The 22,096-nt window shown below is 38.1% G+C and overlaps 2 protein-coding genes across 4 annotated transcripts in view; both read left to right on the forward strand.

Moving 5' to 3' along the window:
* Nucleotides 1-22,096, forward strand: part of NELL1 (neural EGFL like 1) — an 885,592-nt gene that overhangs the window by 567,898 nt on the left and 295,598 nt on the right. The gene's annotated exons all lie outside the window — the stretch shown is intronic.
* Nucleotides 5,916-7,978, forward strand: LOC102954160 (isocitrate dehydrogenase (NAD(+)) 3 non-catalytic subunit gamma). Its single transcript, XM_015544867.2, has one exon. It carries the CDS (start codon nucleotides 5,975-5,977, stop codon nucleotides 7,142-7,144), a length of 1,170 nt encoding a protein of 389 aa, XP_015400353.1. The 5' UTR covers nucleotides 5,916-5,974; the 3' UTR covers nucleotides 7,145-7,978.

The raw sequence follows: 22,096 nt of genomic DNA on the forward strand, positions 1-22,096 counted from the left end.
CCTGATTCAGTAAGTCTAAGGATAGTCCTAAGAAAATACATTTCTAGCCAGTTTGTGGTAACCCTGATGCTGCTGGTCTGGGGATCATTTTTACAGAACAGTAGTAGTGATAGCCTCTTAATTGGCCTCCCTGCTGCCATGCTAGCCACCTTACTGTTTACCCTCCAAAGGATATATTTTTAAATGCAAGTCATATTATCTCTGTCCCTGACTTAAACCCTTATATTGTCTTCACATTGCTCTTACAATAGATTTGGTTGAACTCTTATCCCTTGAATATGTGAAATCATAGCACTCTGGTTATTCTTTTACCCGTACAACATATATTTTTTGTTCCACTGAGGTTAAGAACTTTTTCAGTTGTCCATGTATGTTTGTAGATCAGCCCGGCTATTAAAATCTCAACCATTGTCCATTTTATAATCCCATTCTCAGGCTTCCTGCTTCATTCACATCTTTGAAAGGTGCATCTTTTTCCCCATGTGAGGAAGAGGATTGCTCTGTATCCTTATGTAAGAGTTGGCCCATTGGTAGAAACAAAATTGTGTAGGTGAGCTTGAGTCATTTCTCTTCCAGTATTCTCCCCTGGGATTGTCCTCTGCTCTAGTCTTTGGCCCTGGTGGTGGACAGCTATTAACTTCCTTATGTGACGTATTAACTGATAAGCAGGTACTCAGCTGGTTCCTACTCAACACCTGTTTTATATCATGTTTAGGAAGCAGTTTATTGACTCCCAGTAGGCTGCCTTCAAGCACACCAAATGCTGGCCCTATCTGACTGGACCTTGTGAGGGGGTAAAGATAGGCCCTTGCTACTCAATATGTGGTAAGGAGGCCAGTAGAATCTGTATCACTAGGGAGCCCTTTAGAAATGCAGAATCTGCAATCTTCCCTCAACAGAACTGTTGAATTAGAATCTGCATTTCAATGAGATCCTAGGGTGGTCAAGTTTGAGAAGCACTGGCCTAGGCTTCTATGGCTCCTGGACATGCTCACCTTACCTGTTACCATTCTTTATTAATTCATAATTGTATGAATTTGTAAGATCTGCGCTAGCCAATTTCTTCATCTGTAAAATGGGGACTGTAATGTTTACCTGGTGAATTCTGATGATGCACGTAAAATATCCAGCACAGCACCTTAGACGTAGTGAGTGTTCTTTAGTGGTAGCCATTATTAAGTCTGTATCTTCATCTTCTTGGATTTTAACAGCCTTTTGGAAGTCTTCATAAATAAGACCCCTACCTCCCCAAAAACTGGCATGGAGGGGGGCATTGATGCCTGAAAGTTAAATAAGAATGGGATTATGACTGGTTTATAATTAAAGATATGCCTAATTTTTAATTAAATGGCATAGCTGGGATGACTTTGGGAAGCACAGAAGTTGCTTGCTTTGCAGGGTTGAATGGTTGATTTCTAGCAATACCTAGATATTAATGCTTGTAAGTCTGAGATAAGAACATGCATTTAAAGACACTGACCATCACAGTGATTTGATGCAAATCAAAAACAGTGAGATACTACCACAACAGATTAGAATGGCTAAAATTAGGAATACATATCAAGTGTTGGTGAGGATGTCAAGAAGCTATAATTCTCTTTCATTGCTGGTGGAGATGTAAAATAGTACAATCATTTTAGAACAGTGTTTGGCAGTTTCTTAAAGGGTTAACAATAAAAAGGAACAGACTCTAACAGGCAGAAAATGAGTAAGGGCAAAGTTGAACTAAATAACATCATCATGAATGGGATATAATTGACATCAGGAGACTATTTTACCCAATAAGAGCAGAATACACCTTTTTCTCAAACTCACATGAGACAGTCAGTAAGGCAGACCATATTCTGGGCCAGAAAACATACCTTAACAAATTGAAAATAATTGAAACAAATAATGTCTGTTCTGAGACCACAATGGAATTAAACTAGAAATCAGTAACAGAAAGATAGCAGGAAAATCCCAAAATACATATGGAGATTAAACAACACATTTCTAAATAACATGTGGGTCAAAGAAGAAATCTCAAGAAATTTAAATATAAAAATATTTGAACAAAATGGAAATGAAAACACAGCTTATAAAAAAAAAGAAAAAAGAAAACACAGCTTATCAAAATCTTGCGGTATGTGGTAACAGAAGTACTTAGAGTGAAATGTATAGTAATGAATGCATTTGATGGAAATGAAGAAAGATCTATAATCCGTAACATAAGGCTCTATCTTGGGAAACTGTAAAAAGAAGACCAAATGTAAGTAAGCAGAAAAAATATTAAGAATGGAAGGAGCAATCAATGAATTTGAAAATAGAAATTCAGTAAAGGAAATCAATAAAACCAAAAGCTGCCTCTTTGTAAAGATCAATAAAATTGGTAAGCCTTTAGAGAAGCTAACTAAGAAAAAAGAGAAAGGACACAAATTACTAATATCAGAAATGAAAGAAGGGACATTACTATAGATACGATGGACATTAAAGAAGATAATAAAGGAATATTATGTCCAACTTTATGCCATGAATTTGATAACCTGGATGAAATCAAACAATTCTTCAAAATATGTAATTTGTCACAACTCATATAAGAAGAAACAATCTGAATAAACCTATATGAACCTACATATTTTATATATTACATATACATACATATTTATGTCATAGACATATACATTACATACACACACACACACACACACACACACACACATATATGTGTGTGTGTGTGTGTGTCAGCTTGTATCAGTAATTAATAACCTTCTAAAACAGAAATCACCAGACCCAGATGGATTCACTGGTCAACTCTGCAAAGAAATTATACCGAGGTGCCTGGGTGGCTCAGTCAATTAAGCATCTGACTCTATTTCAACTCAGCTCATGATCTTGTGGGTTTGTGAGGTTGAGCCCCACGTCAGGCTCTGCATTGACAGTGAAGATTCTCTCTTTCCCTCTCTCTGCCCCTAGCCCAATAATGTACTCTCTCTTTCTAAATAAATAAATGAACTGTAAAAAAAAAAAGATAGAAAAGCAGTTCTATACAGTTTATTCCAGAGGATGGAAGCACAGAAAATACTCCCTACTCATTCTGTAAGATCAACATTACCCTACTAACAAAACCAAAGACATTACAAGAATAGAAAATGAAAAACCAATCTCTCTCATGAGCAAAGATGCAAAAATTTTTAACGAAATATTAGCAAACTGAATCCATCAATGTAGAAAAAGAATTATATACCATAATTGAAATCTATTCCAGGTATGCAGTGCTGGTTCAATAATCAAAAATCTGTTAATGTAATCTATCACTTTAACAGGATAAAAAAGGAAAAATCACATGATCATATCACTTGATACAGGAAAGCATTTGACAAAACCCAACACACATTCATGATAAAAGCTCTTAGTAAATTAGGACTAGAGGGGAATTTCATTAACTTGATAAAGAAGAGCCACATCCAATCTACAGCTAACATCATACTTGAGAAACACAAAGCTTTCCCACAAAGATCAGGTACAAGCTAAGGAGGTCTCCTCTTACCACTCCTTTTCAATATTATATTGGAATTTCTAGCTAATGCACTAAGACAAAAAAAGGAAATTAAAGGTATACAGATTAAAAAGGAAGAAATTGTTTTTGTTTGCAGGCAACAAGATCATCTATGTAGACAATGTGAACTAATCAACAAAACTAGAACCAGTAAGTGATTATAGCAATATTTCAAGATAGGAGTTTAATACACAGAAGTTGGTTGCTTTCCTATATGCAAGTAATAAAGAAGTGAAATTTAAAGTACAATATCACTTATGTTAGCATTCCCCAAAATTAAATACTTAGGTATAAATAAAAAATATGTACCAGATCTATATGAGGGAAACTACAAAACTCTGATGAATAAAATCAAAGAAGAACTAAATAGAGATGTTTTCTATTCACGGATAGGATGTCTTAATATTGTCAAGTTATCAGTTCTTCACAACTTGATCTGTAGATGCAATACAGATTTAATCAGAATCCAGTAAGTTATTTTGTGGATATCAACAAAGCAATTCCAAAGCATATATGGAGAGGCAAAACAAAACAAAACAAAACAAAAAACCACAAAGAGCTAACACAGTATTGAAGAAGAGCAAAGCTGGAAAACTTATAGTCCTCAACTTCAGGACTTACTATAAAGCTACACTAATTAAGATAGTGTTATTGGCAGAAAAACAGATGAATAAATCAATGGAAGAGAATAGCCCAGAAATAGTCAACTGATTTTTGGCAAAGGAACAAAACCAACATAATGGAGCAAAGATAGATTTCTAAACAAATAGTGCCAGGAACAAGGGGACATACACATGCAGAAAAATTAATCTAGACATAGACCTTAAATCCATCACTAAAATGAACTCCAAATAGAATCATAGCTTTATGTGTAATATGCAAAACTATAAAACTCCTAAGAGATAATGTAGGAGAAAATCTAGATGACCTTGAGTATGGTGATGACTTTTTATATACAACACCAAATTCAGGATCCATGAAAAAAATAGTTAAAAACATATACTACATTAAAATTAAAAAATTTCTGCTCTAAAAAAAGACAATGTCAAAAGAATGAGAAGCCACAGACTGGGGGAAGTTTTTTGCAAAAGGTACATGTGATGAAAGACGGGCATTCCAAATATGTAAAGAACTCTTAAAACTCTACAATAAGGAAACAAAAATGCAATTAAAAAAATGGGCCAAAACCTTGAAAGATAACACATCAGAGAATATGGTAAATAAGCATATGAAAAGATACTTTACATTATATCTCATTAGGGAAATGCAAATTAAGACAATGAACTATCCCTAGGTGCCTGTTAGAATGATTAAAATCTGGAACACTGATGAAAAATTCTGACAAGGATGTAGAACGATGGGAATTTTCATTAATTGCTGGTGGAAATGAGAAATAGTACAACCACTTTGGAGGATAGTTGATCAGTTTCTAGCAAAACTAATCATACTTTTACAATAGGATACAGAAGTCCTTGTTATTTATATTTACTCAAGTAAGTTGAAAACTTATGTCCACACAAAACCTGCACAAATTTATTTATAATTACCAAAATTATAGCAGCTTTATTCATAATTATCAAAATTTGGAAACAACCAAGTTGTCCTTCAGTAGGTGGATATACAAACTGGTACATCCAGACAATGGAATATTATTCTGTGCTAAAAAGAAATGAAATATCAGTCCATGAAAAGATGAGGTAACCTTAAATACATATTACTAAATCCATGGAGCCAATCTGAAAAGGTTACATACAATGTGATTTCAATTATATGACATCCTGGGGTAATGCAAAACTATGGGGACACTTAAAAGATCAGTGGTTACCAGGGGCTAGGGGGAGGCAGTGATAAGTAAGCAAAGCAGAGCAGAATTTTTAGGGCTTTGAAACTATACAGTATGATGCAATAGTGGTAGATACACACACCTCCTTATACATTTGTCCAAACTCAGAAATTATTACACTAGGAGTGAACTTTAATTTAAACTATGGACTTTGGGTAAAAATGTTGTGTCAATGTAGGTTCATCGGTTGTAACAAATGTGCCACTCTGGTGCAGTATTTTGATAGTGGGAGGGAATTTAATGGGATGTAGGTGCTCTCTGTGAAATCTCTGAACCTGCCATTCAGTTTTGCTGTGAACCCAAAACTTCTGTATGATATTACAGAAGGCCTGATATAGCCTATTTTTTTTTTAAAAAAAAGTATATCATGCAGAGGTTAGGACGTTGAATACATATACTTTCTATATGATACTTCACATCTTTTTTTGACTAGCTCACTCTCTCTCACTGCAGTAGAATGTCTGTCAGAATAGAATACCAAGCAGGAGAGACAGTTGTGACCTACACAAGAATTATGGATCTAGAATTCCGCTAGAAGAAGCCAATTTAAAACAAGAGGAAGATTGTGTATTTTTACATAAGTTAACCTCTCCTTAATGATCATGGCACTGAAGATGCTGACAGCCACCAGTTGCTTTGTGAAGGCCATGTTGCGACCTTCTACTCTCTGCCATTCTTGGGAGATTTTATTTGGCCGTGAGACCTCACTGAGGAGCTTCTCTTTTAAACACGGTATTCCTCCATCAGCCAAGTATGGTGGGCGACACACTGTGACTATGATTCCTGGGGACGGCATCGGGCCTGAACTTATGCTGCATGTTAAGACTGTGTTCAGACATGCATGTGTGCCTGTGGACTTCGAGGAGGTGATAGTTAACTCCACTTCTGGTGAAGAGGACATTCACAATGCCATCATGGCAGTCCGTCGAAACTGCGTGGCCTTGAAGGGCAACATCGAAACTGACCACAACCTGCCACCGTCTCACAAATCCCGCAACAATATGTTTCGCACCACGCTGGATCTCTATGCCAACGTTATCCATTTTAAGAGTCTGCCAGGAGTGGAGACAAGGCACAAGGATGTTGACATCTTAGTTGTTCGGGAAAACACAGAGGGTGAATACAGCAACCTGGAGCATGAGAGTGTGAAAGGAGTGATCGAGAGCCTGAAGATCATTACCAAGGCCAAGTCTTTGCGCATTGCTGAATATGCCTTCCAATTGGCCCAGGAGATGGGGCGCAAGAGAGTGACAGTTGTGCATAAGGCCAACATCATGAAACTGGGAGATGGTCTCTTCCTACAGTGTTGCAGAGAGGTGGCCTCCTGCTATCCTCAGCTCACTTTCGAAGGCATGATTGTGGATAACACCACCATGCAGCTGGTATCTCGGCCCCAGCAATTCGATGTAATGGTGATGCCCAATCTTTATGGCAACATAGTCAACAACATCTGTACAGGGTTGGTTGGGGGAGCAGGCCTCGTGCCTGGTGCAAACTATGGCCATACGTACGCAGTGTTTGAAACAGCCTCAAGGCAATCAGGCAAGAATTTAGCCAATAAGAATATGGCCAACCCTACTGCCATGCTTCTGGCAAGCTGCATTTTGCTGGATTACCTCAAGCTCCACTCCTATGCCACCTCCATTCGCAATGCAGTCTTGGCATCCATGGAGAACAAAGATGTCCATACACCAGACATCGGAGGTCAGGGTACCACATCAGCTTTCATTCAGAATATCACAAATCACATCAGTACTGTCAATTAAATGGTTATGCCTTGCAGGCTGAGCTACATCCAAGTCCTTCTCACTCTTCACCTTATTCTTCTCACTTAGAAACCCTAGCCTGCTTGGCTAGTGTGGACTCTGGAATAAACTGGCTCCTGCTCCAACTCAGAAGAGGCAGGGGAAGCAAATCAAAGCTGATTTTTTCTGTTAAATTAAAATGCCATAAATGCCATAAGCATTGCTTATTTAAATTAGCCAAACCTATTGTGTTGTATACATACTGAGGAATTCTTATCTGTTTTAATTCACAATTCACACTTCTCTATGATACGATACACTAAGTAAATCAGAGCTGTTTGTAGAGTCCCAGGGCTTTCACAGAACCTAGAACGCTCATTTTTCTCTTTATCTGGGTCATTAAAATTCAGCAAACCAGCCTGCAGAGAAGTCTGGCTTCTCTCTAGAGGTTGTTAATGAGTTAATTAGTGCAATAAAATTTGCCTACAAAATATACATTGTAACCTTAATAATAAATAAGGACCGTAAAGCTGAGCTAGTACAGAATGCTTCCACTCCCTCCTAGATCTCTCATCTTTTCCATGGTCGTGTTTATGTTCCTAAGGAATTTTCACTGTGTAATTTTTCACACATGGACATCCCTGAGTACTTGAGCTCTCCTGGAAAGCGCATTCTTGGATTCCTTCTAGTTGGACTCAAGAGTCTAGAGGTCAACTCCCCAGTGAAGAGGCACATGGCCCGTAATTCTTCACTGTACAAATGTAAATGTAACCATGCACTGTAACTCCATGTTTACTGCTTCATAGTCTGTGATGGTTTACTTTCTTTTAATCTTTTTTTTTTTTTTGAGGAAAGAGTGTGCAAAAGAAAATGAAAAGCACTGGGCTAATTTAAATGTTTGCTGTCAGTTTATTTACAGTATTTTTAAGGCCCTAGTTGGGAAATACACAAAGAAAAATGATCATTTTATCAGGGCTCAGAAATAGTTATTATTTAAGTTGGAGATGAAAATAATGGTTATGAGAACTTTCAGTGGCTTCATCTGCAAGAATGGCCTGCAGACAAAAATAAAATTGAGAAAAGAGTGAATAAAGTATTTTGGAAACTTTTGTGTCTCAGCTTTAACCTTTGGATTTCACTGTGGCTGGTTCATGAACCACAAGTTAAAGACAGTGGACTTAGACTTGAAAAATTCCTTATGGTTCCCAAAAGTCTCTGCCTTAACATATTACCTTATATTAGCTTCATTATGTATAAAGTCAGGGTCCGGGTTTAGAAAACCAAATGCTAGCTTGCAGGGACTTCATTTGAGGAGGAAGTGACTGTCTACCTATCTATGAGTCTGTCTTTAAGAATAAAGCTAGCAGAGATAAGTTAGTTATAATCATGGTATTCTTTTAGCGGACTTTTACACATGTTGCTAGCCAGGGCCGCCACTGGCCTACAGTGTGATGCCTTGCTCTGGACAGATCTAGATCTGCACCAGAGGCATGGTTTGATGATACAGCAAGGGGTAATTTTTGGCATGAAGTCCTCCCCCCTGCAATGCCACATAACCCCATCCTACCTTAACCCACAGTACCCGCTCTATCTTTTCCTCTCATGACTAGGGGAATTTGTTCATGGCACAACCAGCCCAAATGCAGACAGTAACCTGACTATTGGCCTCTATTTGACAGTGGGAGTTTATGCTGATAAGTACATTTGAGCTACAGTTTGCCTTTCTGTTAAAGGTGGTTGTCTCCAGAGTCTTCCCACAGTTGTTAGGTCAGACTACCTTGATGGCACCTATTATACCATCGTGGAACTTTCCATTTATCAGTGTTAGATTTTTCCCACTTAGCTATGAGCATTTCTAGGACAAATGCTATGTATTCTATTTCCTTGTCCTGTGTAGCCCCTAACATGATGACTGATACAGACAAAATAAACAATATATATTTATTGAATCACCAAAAAATGAATGATATGGCATGTATCCCCTCCTATTTCTTCTGTGTAAAGTGAGGTAATAACTTTACCTACCTCATAGGATCATTAGCAAGCCTAAGTGAGAAAATAGACATGATGTTGATAGCACTTGCCTGTCACATGATAAGTGCTTGCTGTGTTTGGAAATTATTCATTATTTTTCACTTTATACCTTTCTGAAAGATAATTCTAAAGAGGACTTGGCAAATTACATTAATTCATTACTGTCATTGGAACTTACTAGAGAAGTTTCTTAATTTATATTACAGGTTTGTAACTGACTTTAAACAAGGGGAGCCAATCATACATGCTTATTAAAGTCCCCTTATTTCTCTACTTTTTCTTTTTTTTTAAGAGAGTGAGCGAGCAAGAGAGGGGAGGAGAGATAGAGAGGGAGAGAGAATTCCAAGCAAGTTCCCCACTGTCACCGTGAAGCCCAGTGTGGGGCAATCTCACAAACCATGAGGTCATGATCTGAGCCCAAATCAAGAGTCAGATGCTTAACTGACTGGCCACCCAAGTGCCTCCTTCCTTTTTTTATTATTTTTTTATTTTTTTATTTCTTGAATCTAGCTACCTCTCTTCTTACTCTTTTCTTCCTCTTTTCTCATTAGCCTTTTTCATCACTGGTAACCTACCAATTTGTGTTATTTCTAATTTGTGTCCTGCCTATAATTGAGCCCCCTTAAATCTATTTTCTGCAATGCCTTCAGTAAGATCTTTCTGAAAGGAAAATTGTATCATGTCACTTTCCTACTTAAAACCTCTCATTGAGTGGCTTCCCTTTGGCCTTAAGAGAAAGTCAACTGAGTGTACATGAAAGACCTCCCATGGTGTGAGACCTGCTTCCTTCTCTAGGTTCACCATTTCCATCCCTTCTCTTCACTACAGTAACAACACAGTGTGGCACCCCAAAAAGTGTGCAGACAGAGGTCATTGTTAAAGAGCCATGTATCCTTTCGAGGTCATACCTTTGCACATGGCCTTGGTTCCTTTCCCCTTCAGGAGATGACGGCCTTTTCATTTTAGAGGACTAAACTTGATCATTACCACCTTTGGGAAGCTTCCTTGACTAACTCTCTTTCCATTCCCTGCTGAGATGGAGGGGAGTAGCTCTCCCAGTTCTCCTAGAGAGCTCTGTATATCCTACCTAGTATGCATATCTCTGGTTATCATTACGTGCTTTCCTTCCCATCAACCTTACTATACAGTCCATTCTTTGGCTACAGGAATGAAGGAGTCATTCATTCCTACAACATCAGACCCTGAGACAGGGATAAACTCTTACTTGCTGCTCACTCTCAGTATTTATGGAAGGCAGATAAAAAGGTGGAAAGAAAAGACTGGCCTGAATTCACAGATAGGACTGGAGGACTGGAAGAACTACTGTATTGCAAAATACTCCTGTCTGGCTTCAGTCTATGAACCTTTCTTTATAAGACTGCTCCTCTCTAAAGAACTTTACTGCCCTCAAGGCAGTAAAATAGGTGGTTGGCAGGCTGCCTTTGTTTCCTGAGAAGCTTTCTGTACTACGTTAATGGATACTTTTATCTTAGGCTTTATCAATTTACTCTGCTTCACTTAAAGTCCTGATGCTATAAAGAACAGCAGCTACAGATTGTCTTATTTTTCTCTAAATTAACTCCTCTCCATTATGGCTCTATTTTAATGGCCTTGCAAATCATTCAGGTTGCATAGCTGACATTCATCTCGGCTCTTCCACATAGGAGCTCTGTGACATTGGATAAATTCCTTAGCCTCTCTGATCTCCAGTTTGCTAATCTGTAAAATAAAAGTAATTACTTTGCTTCATAAGATTGTTATAAAAATTAAATAAGGTTGTTTGGTTTGGCAACAGCTGTGTAAGAAACCAGTTCAAAATTTAGTGGCTGAAAGCAAGTAATTGTCATGAGTCTGTCGAGTGATCAGATGATACTTCTCTCATCAGTATACTTTCTTGAGGGCTATTAAAAAGAATAATGTCAAATCCTGATGTCCATAAATATCAATATAAAGATACTAAACTGTATCACTTCATAATTACCTGTCCCTACCACCATCTCCATAGGCTTACTTTTATAGAAGGATGCTTTTATGTTCTTACTTCAGCTTTCCGCAAGGTCTGGTATGTGAAATCTTGTTAGGGGACAGCTCTGAAAACAATGAATCTGCTTAAAAGGTCAACAGAAAAGATTCCCCTCAGAACTGAGAACCAGGAAAACTTGAGTTTTTCACTATGAATTTGTGTTCTTCTACCAGGTAATTATATGAAGTGGAAACAAAAAGGATGGTTTATTTTACAAATAGGAGAATTTTGAAGAAATGTATCCAGTTCTGGATCATTACAGAGGTTGCAAAAAAAAAAAAAAAAGATAGTATTACCATAGGCTCAGTTGGGAGTATGCAAAATATCTGCAGGAAGCTGATTACAGAGCTAGAAATTGTTTGGAGGAAGGCACTTGGTCCTTGAAGTTTCCCTGGCAATTTGAATAACATGGGTACCCAATGTGGTAAAGTGTTCTTTACATCAAAGTGAATTTGCTTACACTGATATGGGAAGCTACATACATTGCATTTGTGATTGCCCCAAGAAACACGGAACAAAGAAAGTAGATATATTTTAAGTGGGAAAAAAATTGCTCTTTACAAAAGCAATTAAGAAAAATGGGAATACCTAGGGGCACTTGGGTGGCTCAGTCAGTTGGGCATCCCACTTCAGTTCACTTGTGGTTCATGGGTTCAAGCCCCACGTCGGGCTCTATGCTGACAGCTCAGAGCCTGGAGCCTATTTTAGGTGTCTCCCTCTCTCTCTGCCCCTCCCCTGGTTGTGCTCTCTCTCTCTCCCTCTCCCCCCCCCCCAAAAAAAATGAACAAACATTAAAAAAATTGGAATGTCTTGTTACCAATGTTGCAAATGCTTAAGACCAATATAGCCTGAGTGTAAAAGCACTATCTCAGAGGAAGACTAGCCTGGGCACTAATCAGCTTACACATCTGATTTGCTACACTTAGTACCAAATCTCCTTCATGCAAAATAGATATAAATGAACGAATATTGCCACAAAAGAGAGAATATCATATATGTCCAAGTACAAGGCATTTTCCTTTTTCTCTACCCTCAACAAAAAAGAATTGCCTTAAATTCAAGTCCTTATAAGTGTTCTCTTATGACTAGAGAACCGGGCTTTTGTTTTGAACAATAAGAAGCTATTTGGAGGACGGGGGAAAAATGACATGAACTATGCCAGTTTAGGATTTTTATAGAATTTATTTGTAGAATAAAGGTTAAATGGGGGCAAGAAAAATCACTTAACAAAGAATTAGTCATTATTCCTGGAAGTGTGTTCTCACAAATGCAAGTATTGAATGTTATTACATATATGCCTTTTAAAAATCAATAACGCAGTTCAATTTTGGTCATCATGTAGAGGTCACAAATATTTACCTGTTAGATAAATGAGAAAACAAGAAGTCTTAACATTATGCAATTCGATTCTTGTGACTTCACTGGAAATTTCCAACGAAGGCCTGAAACACAGATTCAAAAAGTGCTTTATCTCAAACAGACAGGTACGATGATGATAGGTTTGAAAAATTTTAGAGAAGGTGAAAAATGACTCTGTATTGGGAAAGACCTTGAAGTCAAGATGCATGGGAAGAGATTAAACAAAATTATTTGATATCATAGTAAAGGATAATCATTCTAAATTAATCTATTTAATGTAGCCTATTAAGTAATGTATTTAATATAACTATGCATGATAACTAAATCCATCAATCAAACTTTATACATAGGTGTCTATTTAATATGCTTCTCAAACTTGTTCAACTTTGCCCAGAATATTTTTCTTTCTTTTTTAGATGTTATTATTGATAAAAAGGCAATCATTCTCCTTATATTTAAGATTGCTTCCTATTCAGGTATTTACCTGATCTCTTAAATGGAGATTCTGTGTAAAAAGGAAAGAAAAGAGATTTTGAAGTTACTGTGCAGAAATCTATAATAACGTAGAAGTAGATTTCTGGATTTGAAAAGAGTACTATGAAAAGAAATGCAAAGGAATTTTTAAAAAAGACTTTATTCTTTTTTTTCAGTTTTTATTTATTTATTTTGAAAGAGCATGAGCAGGGGAGGGGCAGAGAGAGAGAGAGACAGAGAGAGAGAGAGAAAGAGAGAGAGAGAGAATATCCCAAGCAGGCTCTCAGCTGCCAGTGCAGAGTCCGATGTGGGGCTTGAACTCAGAAACCCATGAAATCATGACCTGTGTCGAAATCCAGAGTGCCCCAAAATGCAAAGGAATTTCAAATGAAATTATATTTAACTATTTAAGGCAGTGGCTAGAGCATACCTAAAATACTCATTATAGTTTTGATCTTTCAACTTGACAAAAGATGTCATTTCCATGAAAAGGTATGGTGCTAAAAATCAACTTTACACCAAGCATCAGAAAAAGATGTTGAAAACCCTGATTTATAAAGAACTTGTTTTCTCCAGGGTAAGAAAATTTTCTGAGGTTGATCCTATTCAAGATATTCATGCTGTAATGGAATTAGGTTATTTTGATCCCGTTTTATTCTTGCTAGTAGCAAGATACTTGATTCATTCGTTTACTTAGTAACTTCATTTGTTCTTTCTCTGATTTATTTGTTCCATGATGTTTTTCTTCCACTGAGTTCTTGCTTTGAGCTCGGCACTGTGCAAGCCTCTGAGGATGCAGCTTTGAGAATCTATGTCCTTTGTCTTGAGGACTGAGAATCAATAATCATCAGGCAATTTTAACGGAATGTGATGACTGTTAAAATAGCAGCATAAACAAGAGTGCTGTGAGAACACACAAGAGGGGACAACAGAGAGCTCCCCAGAGTAAGTTGTGCCTCTAGGGGTGAGTGAGGGGGTGGCAGAGGGGGAGGAGGGCATATGAGTAAGCCCAAGAGAGACTGACAGCTTCCAGAAATGCCATCATAAGTCATCACCTATTACCTGGTGGTTAAAGCTTTTACTTTCCCCTCATCATTTCTTACAGTATATAAGTTATAGTATATAGTTATTGTTGAATTAATTTTATCTACCAGAACTTGCACTGATTATCTAGAAGGTGGGATTTTGAACATTTAAGGTGCACATCTGAACTGTGAAGTGATTTTTTTTGGAAGGATAAGCCCTTTACGTTGATTAATTAACCTGATTAGACCCCTCATTGTAGTAGGCTCTAATTCTTGTGATTAGGAAGATTTACTATTTTTCTTAAGCTACTTTGCAGCACCGTTGCTGTCTCTTCAGAGCCTTTCTCTTCTTGTCCGTGTTTCTGTCAGTCTGTCTGTGAGCTTGTTTCATCATTTAGTTTTTGTTTTGTTTTTTTTCCCAGCACACTTCTTTTTTCCTCCATCTCCTAGTAGATCTCTAGAAAGACATCCTCTTCTCTTCTTTGGTGCTGAGCTCCAGAGTGTACCCCGTGCTCTGATACAATATTGATCTCCTATTCCCTTTGGAAAGGGCCTTGGTGTTCATTTGAAATCCCATCTATGGCCCTTTTCTGTCATCCCTGGATCTGCTGCCAGTGGCACAACCTGCTCCCCCGAGTGCCCTGTGAAGCTGCCCACAGGCCACCCTCTTTACCTGGGGTGTGTCATTGTTCCAGTTACCACTTGTCTTTGGTGGCATCAGGACACGTGTCACCCACTCTTGCCCATGGCTGAAACAGTCACCCTCTTTCTGACTGAAGCCAGTGACGGCAGCTTTCCTGGTGAGAATGACCCTGTCACTCGTCCACCTGATACTTTCATCATCTTCTCCCAAGAAGGCACCTTTCTGCAAAAAGGATCGTCAATCTCTCCGTCTTGTCCTCTGAGGCTATTTGGTATCTGTTTAGAGCACTCCAGAAATGAGCAGCTAAGAGTATTAGCATTTCTTGACCATGGTTATTGTTTTCATCCAGATTGACAGATGCTTTTTATAGTCTCTGGCTGAATTTCATCTGAGAAGAGCTTAAAATGCACAGGAGGAGGAAAGTACTTCTCTCCTAGGATCCCCACTGAGCTGATAACAGTCTATGGGGAAGTCATCTATTTAAACAGAAATAAACACGCCTTGGGATGCCAGGAGCCTATTTTCAGCTTTATTAAGCTATTTTCAGCTTTATTAAGAAATCTGTGTTTAATTTTTCCGAACATCTCCATTCCTGTTCATTTAGCTTTTCGCTATGTGTGGATCAGTTAGAGCACTTGATGAGAATGCAGACCTTGCATTCTGCTCCTCACAGCAATGCGGCTCATTTGGAGAAGAGTAAAGAATCTGGAAGACTTCCAAGGGCCTCGTCCAAAACTTGTACTCAACTGGCTTTTCACGGGGACAAGAATTCCTGGTCAGATGTTGCCTGGTTCTTGGGAAATTTTCCCTGTCGGATATTTTTTCCTGTTAAAAATTCCTTGGATCCATGTAGATTGCTCATACGATACTTTAGGCCACAGACAGCTCTTTGTCTGTCTGTGTGGGTAAAGGGTCAAAAAGTAAATACTGCAAGCTTTTCGGGCCATCTGGTCTCTGTGGCAGCTGTTTAGTTTTGCCATTTTAAAGCAATGGGAACCATAGACAATAAATGTGGCAGTGTTCTAAGAAGATGTTATTTATGGACACTGACTGTAATTTAAATTTGACATTATTTTCACATGTCATGTAATACTGTTTTTCTCTTGACTTTTTCCAACCATAAAAAAAATGTAAAAGCCATTCTTTGCTTGCATGCCATACAAAAACAAGCCTGTGGACTGTAATTTCTGAACATTGCTGTAGGCAGAGGGGGACTCCAGTAGTGAGCAAGACAGAAGCCCAGCTCTCAGGTGACTTTTGTTTACCGAGAGGGAAAACTGACAATGAGTATGCAAACACACAAACAATGAATATTATGTCAAGTTTTAAGGACTAAGAAGAAAGGAAACCAAAACAAAACGTGGATATTGGGACTGACAGCAATCGGTAGGGGAGGGGCTGAGGGGGTGCGTTGCTTTAGCTGATAGGAAAAGTTTCTCTGACTTTGCATCTGAGTTGGACTCCACATAGTGCCAGGGAGACATGTGGACATCTGGTCCAAGTAGATGGAATGGTGAAGGCAGAGGCCCAAGTCACGGTGAGCTTAGGGTGTTTGAAGAATTAAGATCACTAGCGTAGCTGGAGACGACATTACAGAGGGGAAAGGGAAAGCCACACCATGAGAAAGAAATACAGTGACAAGTGCTTGTAGGATTCTGGGCCAGGTGAAGGGTTTTGGGATTTATTCAGGTTTCAGTACTAGACCATAGGTAGATTTAAAGCCGGGGAGGGACGGGAAGTGGTTTAGGACTTTGGATAGGTCACTGAGTGGATGGGGGACTGTGGGTTGGGAACAATAGTGGAGACCAGGAGGGCAGTCAGGAGGCTAGTCTGAAATAGAGGCTTTTCCATTTACTCTTGTAACACTTGAAGTGTGAATCTGATAGAGGCTAAGGAGAAGGTGAGTGATGTAATATACAGCTTGGGTTGGACTACCAAATGAGATTTGTATCAAGAGTGCCACAAAAAGTTAAGTCTATATTATTCCATTTTACCTTATTAATGCTCACAATGACAGCTAACTATTTTGGGGGTACGCTAGCTGTAGCATTATTTTATTCTCAAAGTTCTGTGAGGAAGGTGTCTTTCTACAACAGAGATGAAACTAAAGTACTAATGGGCTCTGCAGTAAGGCCAAAAGGTCTCAAAACTGGTAGGTGGCAGAGGGACCCTACAACCCATATTTGTCCAGGTCTTAAACATGTGATATGTTTACTTATGTTTCCATTTTCTATTATTATACATCGAACCAACCCAAAGTGTCTTGGCTTAAAACAATGATTTATTATTTTTCATGATTTGAGGGTTGCCTGGGCTCACTGAGGGCTTCTACTCCATGTGCTGTTGGCTGGGATCATGCGTGAGGCTGCAGTCAGAGCCTGAAACGTTCAGGCTCTGAGCTCATCAGAGCCTGAAACGTTCAAGATAACCCCATTCCCATGGCTGGCAATGGGTGCTAATTGGCTGCAGTGCCTCTGTGCTCCCTTATGTGACATTTCAACTATCATTAGGCTAGACAGGCTTTCTTACCACATGGTGGATGGATTCCAAGAGGGAGCATTCCAGAGAGACAAGCCCCAATGTGCAAGTGCTTATCAAGCTCTGATGTATTGCATTTGATACCATTACCTTCCAGAAAGTCTTAAAGCCAAGCCCAGAACTGAAGTGAAAAGAGATTATGCATGGAAGGTAAGTTCATTAGCATCTGCCAATATCTGTGACATTATTATCCTAGCTTCCGCCTTTATACAGAAATGTGCGAAAACTATTTCTTTTTCTGTGACTGTTCTTCTCAGCAACTTAAGGATAGGCTAGGAAGGACATCAGATATGTCCAGATTCATGTGTTGACTAGGCATTTATTGGGTCCCTGCTCTGAGTGAAGTACTTTGCTGGGAAATGTGGAAAAGTAAGAATTAGGTAAGATACAGGTCCTTCCCTCTAGGTGCGTTCGGTCTAGAAGAAAAGATTATGCTGCCAGATGATGGTGCTTGAAAAAACAGATAAATGTTTGGGGATAGAAAATAGACTTTAAGATATATTTCAAATTGCTCTTCTTGGAGGCCTGGGTAAATTTCAGAAAGATGTTCTTCCTATGAAATGTATCCTTTTCTCTGACTTGCTATGATTTTCTATATAATGGAAGAAATTGAAGCATTTATTCTCCCAGAAAATTAGAGGGCATTGTGAAACATCAATTTTCCTCAAAAGTGAACTAATGTCCAGGTCAATTCAGTGTTTGAAGAAGGAGAATTGCATTTGCTACCTTGACCTCCAGCTTCGTTTGATCTCTGACTGGTTTAGGTCATTAAACAATATTGATTTTTTTTTTTTCATTGAAACCTTCCTGAAGTCACCTTTCTATAAAAAAACAACACCAAATAGCCACTGGAATGAAAAGTCCCAGTCTACTCATTGTGTGTATAACAGATGTTTGAGCAACAAAAAGTTTTGAGTATAATAGATGCTCATTTAATGTTAATGTTTAAGCTAGGACCTGCTGTTAGTTCTTATAGGTGTTTGGCATTCTAATGAGATTTAAAAACAAAGCTATAATACCATTGAACATGTGCTTATGATATTTTAGACACTATCTAAATGCCTTCTGTGTATCATTTCCTTTGCCTTTGTACATGTTTGTGATTGTTGGTACTGTAATTATCTTCATCTAGATAGAAAAGCTGCAGGCAAAAGAGTTAAGTAGCTTGCCCAAAGGCCATAGTCAGGGCTTGAACCCTGGTCATTTTGATTCCCAGTACCATTTGCATTTACCACTGTGTAATCCAAAAGTAGCAGTGGAAAAAGCATTGGAATAGTCTTCAGGGGAGTTGAGATCTAGTCCTTTGGGCTGAACTAACTAGCTATGTGATACTGGACAAACCAACTTCTCTTGCCTGAAGAAAAAAAAGATAACTCTTTTCTACAAACACAGACATTTGCAGCCCAGATTTCTATGCTAATTTAGAGCCTACATTTTCTTTACAGCTTACAGTGAATCTTTCATACTCCTGATCTCCTGTACCCTGTTCTCTTTTTCTTTCTTTTTATAATGAACATTTATCCCTTTCTAATATTCTATATCATGTACTTAGTCATTCTTTACTGTCTGTCTCTGCTGTTTTGGGATGCAAATGCTAGTGAAAGCAGTGGTCTTTGTCTGTTTTGCATAAAGATCTATCCCAAGTGACTCCAGAACTTCCTGGCACATAGGAAGCCCCAATAAACATATGGTATCCTTTTTTCCTCAAGGGATATTGTTGTGGAAGATGGGAAGAGGCATTGCACGATGAAGAATATGGTGTAAGAAAGGGCAATAAGACATTGGGTGTCTTGGTCTTTTAAGTAGTTTCATTTTTGTGAGGAAGCCAGGAGAGAAGAAGACCGTACTCTGGGTAGGTTGCACGATGGAGAGGGTCTTGTGTGTCACACATCACTGTTCAGATTTTATTTGTTTGTTTATAGCCAGTTTGATCACCAAGACTTGTTAGGACACCAAAATTCCAGGGCATATGGTGGTGGGTTCTGAGAGACAATCCTTGAGGCTTAATTGTATGTGGAAGTAACATTTAACCTTCTGCTCAAATGTATGGTCATTCTTTCCGGGGAAATGACAAGAGCCATCAAGAAAATAAGGAATGATGTTGTTATACTCTGAGCTCAGTGAGAAAAATGTGCAGATGCAGATGTGTTATTCCTTATTTATGGTAATTGAATTTTAAATTTAATTTAGCAGTAAAAATCTGCTATTTAAAGGATTGTTGCACTGTAAAAGACTTGAGAAGCGCATAGATTCTAGGGGTACTTAGAGAAGCATTTGATGCCTGATGGGTGACAAGCACAAATGCATCCAAATTAATCATAATTGCCATTCTAGCAAGTAAAATACAGCAATGTGTTTATCAAAAGGACTCTTCTGAAAGATATGAAAGGAACTCGATAAATAGCAGGGCAAAAGGTTTATGTTACGAAGCCATGTGGTAAACAGAAGCTACCAAACTGTATACACAACATAGTCTAGAGAATGTCGATTTCATGTATATTACATCTATTTTAATATTTTATAAGCATTTTAAAAAAGCTGAATATTATTCTATTTTGAACATTTACAATAGTTGTGTTAGCCTTACACACTTTTGGACATTTCAGCTTTTAAATTTTCATAGCCCTAACTAATGCAGTAAACATCTTTGTGCACTTTTTGTTCTCCATATTAAGGATTGTTCTCTGAAGAGATCATACAGTGGAATTACTGGGTCAAAGGGTATGAATTTGTATCAGTCTGTCTGCTAACATGGCTAGTGAAAATTGGTACTTAATGTTTATTTTTTGTTGTTTTAATTGCTAATGAGATTGAGATTGTGTTTATTAGCCAGTTGTTTCCTCTTCTCTGAAATGCCTTCTTATGCCCTTGGACGTTTTATCTATTGGAGCTTAGTGTTTTTCATTTGGATATCACACTCAGAATTCTGCATATGCAAAAGCCAAGTCTTTCAGTGAAGCTAAATTGTCACTATTCTGGAACAATTAATCATTTCATTGGAACAGTTGGTCAATCTTCTGGTATGATGGGTCATTTCATCTGTACAAGTGGATCATTTTAGTGAAACATCTGCTGGGAAAAGGTGCACCCAATAAATCATGTTTGGAAGTAGAGCTGAAAATCAAAGCAGAGACTAGTTCACGACTTGCTCATGAGTTCACAGGCACCTCCGTTTTGATTCTTTCCAAAGTATAATGATGATGGAAAGTTCAGGAAACATGGTGTTTCGCCATGTACATTAGGAGCCTCTGCACTAACTGCAGTATGTCAGTATTTTTATCTGCTTTCTAAAGAGATGTTGAGAGCAATCTTCCCCATGAAATTAACAGCCTGGATTCTCTCCTTTCAGTGACCCTTTGCCAGATGAAAACTCTGATCGACTTAATTTAATAAATGAGGAAGCTTGTTCCCTCATTTTTCATAGATTGTCCTCTGCAGTTGGATTGAAGCCAGATCTACAGATAAGGAGATTACAGAAAACTATCTGAAATAATGAGTGCAAGGTTACTAAGCTTGAGGTGAAAAGGGAGGATAGTTTTATTTCTACCCAAGTGTGGGAATTTTGTATTAGTAATGTTATCTCCTAACTTTGCCACCATCACCCTGAGATCTAATGACATTTAGGGGTACTAGGAGCCAAGGTCAGCAAGCATAAAAGCTGTCTGAGTTCTTTTAATCTTGTCCCATACCATAAATGTGAATTAGGTTAACTACAGATTTGTTCTGTGAAAAATTAGGGTGTTGAGTTAATAGTGTTCCTTTTCCTGTAACTTGCTGTTCAATTATAGAACTTATTTAAGTGTTTTTTAAAAATATTTGCTCTAATGGTTTGCCTCCTTCCCTAACTTTTTTTTTTCCAAACCATAAGAGACTCTTAAAAACTGAGAATAAACTGAGGGTTGATGGGAGGTGCAAGGGAGGGGAAAGTGGGTGATGGGCATTAAGAAGGGCACCTGTTGGGATGAGCACTGGGTGTTGTATGGAAATCAATTTGAAAATAAATTTCATATTAAAAAAATATTTGCTCTAAAAATAGATACTCTGCATTCTTGCTCTGCTGGAATAGGGCTTGGTAACCCTTGGTATAGGATTATACCTATCTGCTATGGATGAAAATATTTCAGTCATTTAACCCAGGATGTACAACTAGCCCCAAACACATACATATATGCATACAAACTTGTGCATGTTTTCATAAGACAAAACTAAATCCAGATAATACCGCACCACAGAGCAGCGGCTCACAATAAAGATATAATTGTTTTGAACTCAACTAGCCATGGTTTCTTTCTAGGCTTTCTGTTCTGAACATCCAGCAGCAGTAATGACACATCTGAGCCCCAAACCTTTGTCTCTCAAATCCTAGCCCAGGACAGAAATACTGGTTTTATAATCTGTACCATGGTAAAGTGTAGGGACATATCTCCCTCACTTTAATTCCAAATGAAAAGCCAAAGGCCTTTTATATTCTTTCAGAAGAGAGGTCCATCACAACCTCTGCTTTAAACAGATTAAACTGTGGTTCAACAGCCTGGCTGTTGCAAATGATCAAGTTGTGCTCAAGATTCACGTTTTATTTGGTAAGTGATGAAACAAATAAACCTTGTATTCAGAATAATAATTATTTTTTAATTATTAAGTGAGTATGGTTTTCTATTTATGTTATCTCAGAAGGATTCAGGGCTATTTGTCATGGATAGATGCCAAGCTAAACACAAAGTTCATGTGAAACCAAATACTTAGCGTTATTAAGCATATGTAGGAAATAGCATGTGTTATACAGAACCCAGCAGCTCTAAATTGGAACCCTTAGCCTTTTCCATTTACTACTGAGAGACTGTTCAAGTCTTAGTATCTTCATCCATAAAAATAGGGCT

The sequence above is a fragment of the Panthera tigris genome, chromosome D1, assembly GCF_018350195.1.
Source record: "Panthera tigris isolate Pti1 chromosome D1, P.tigris_Pti1_mat1.1, whole genome shotgun sequence".
Classification (NCBI taxonomy): domain Eukaryota; kingdom Metazoa; phylum Chordata; class Mammalia; order Carnivora; family Felidae; genus Panthera; species Panthera tigris.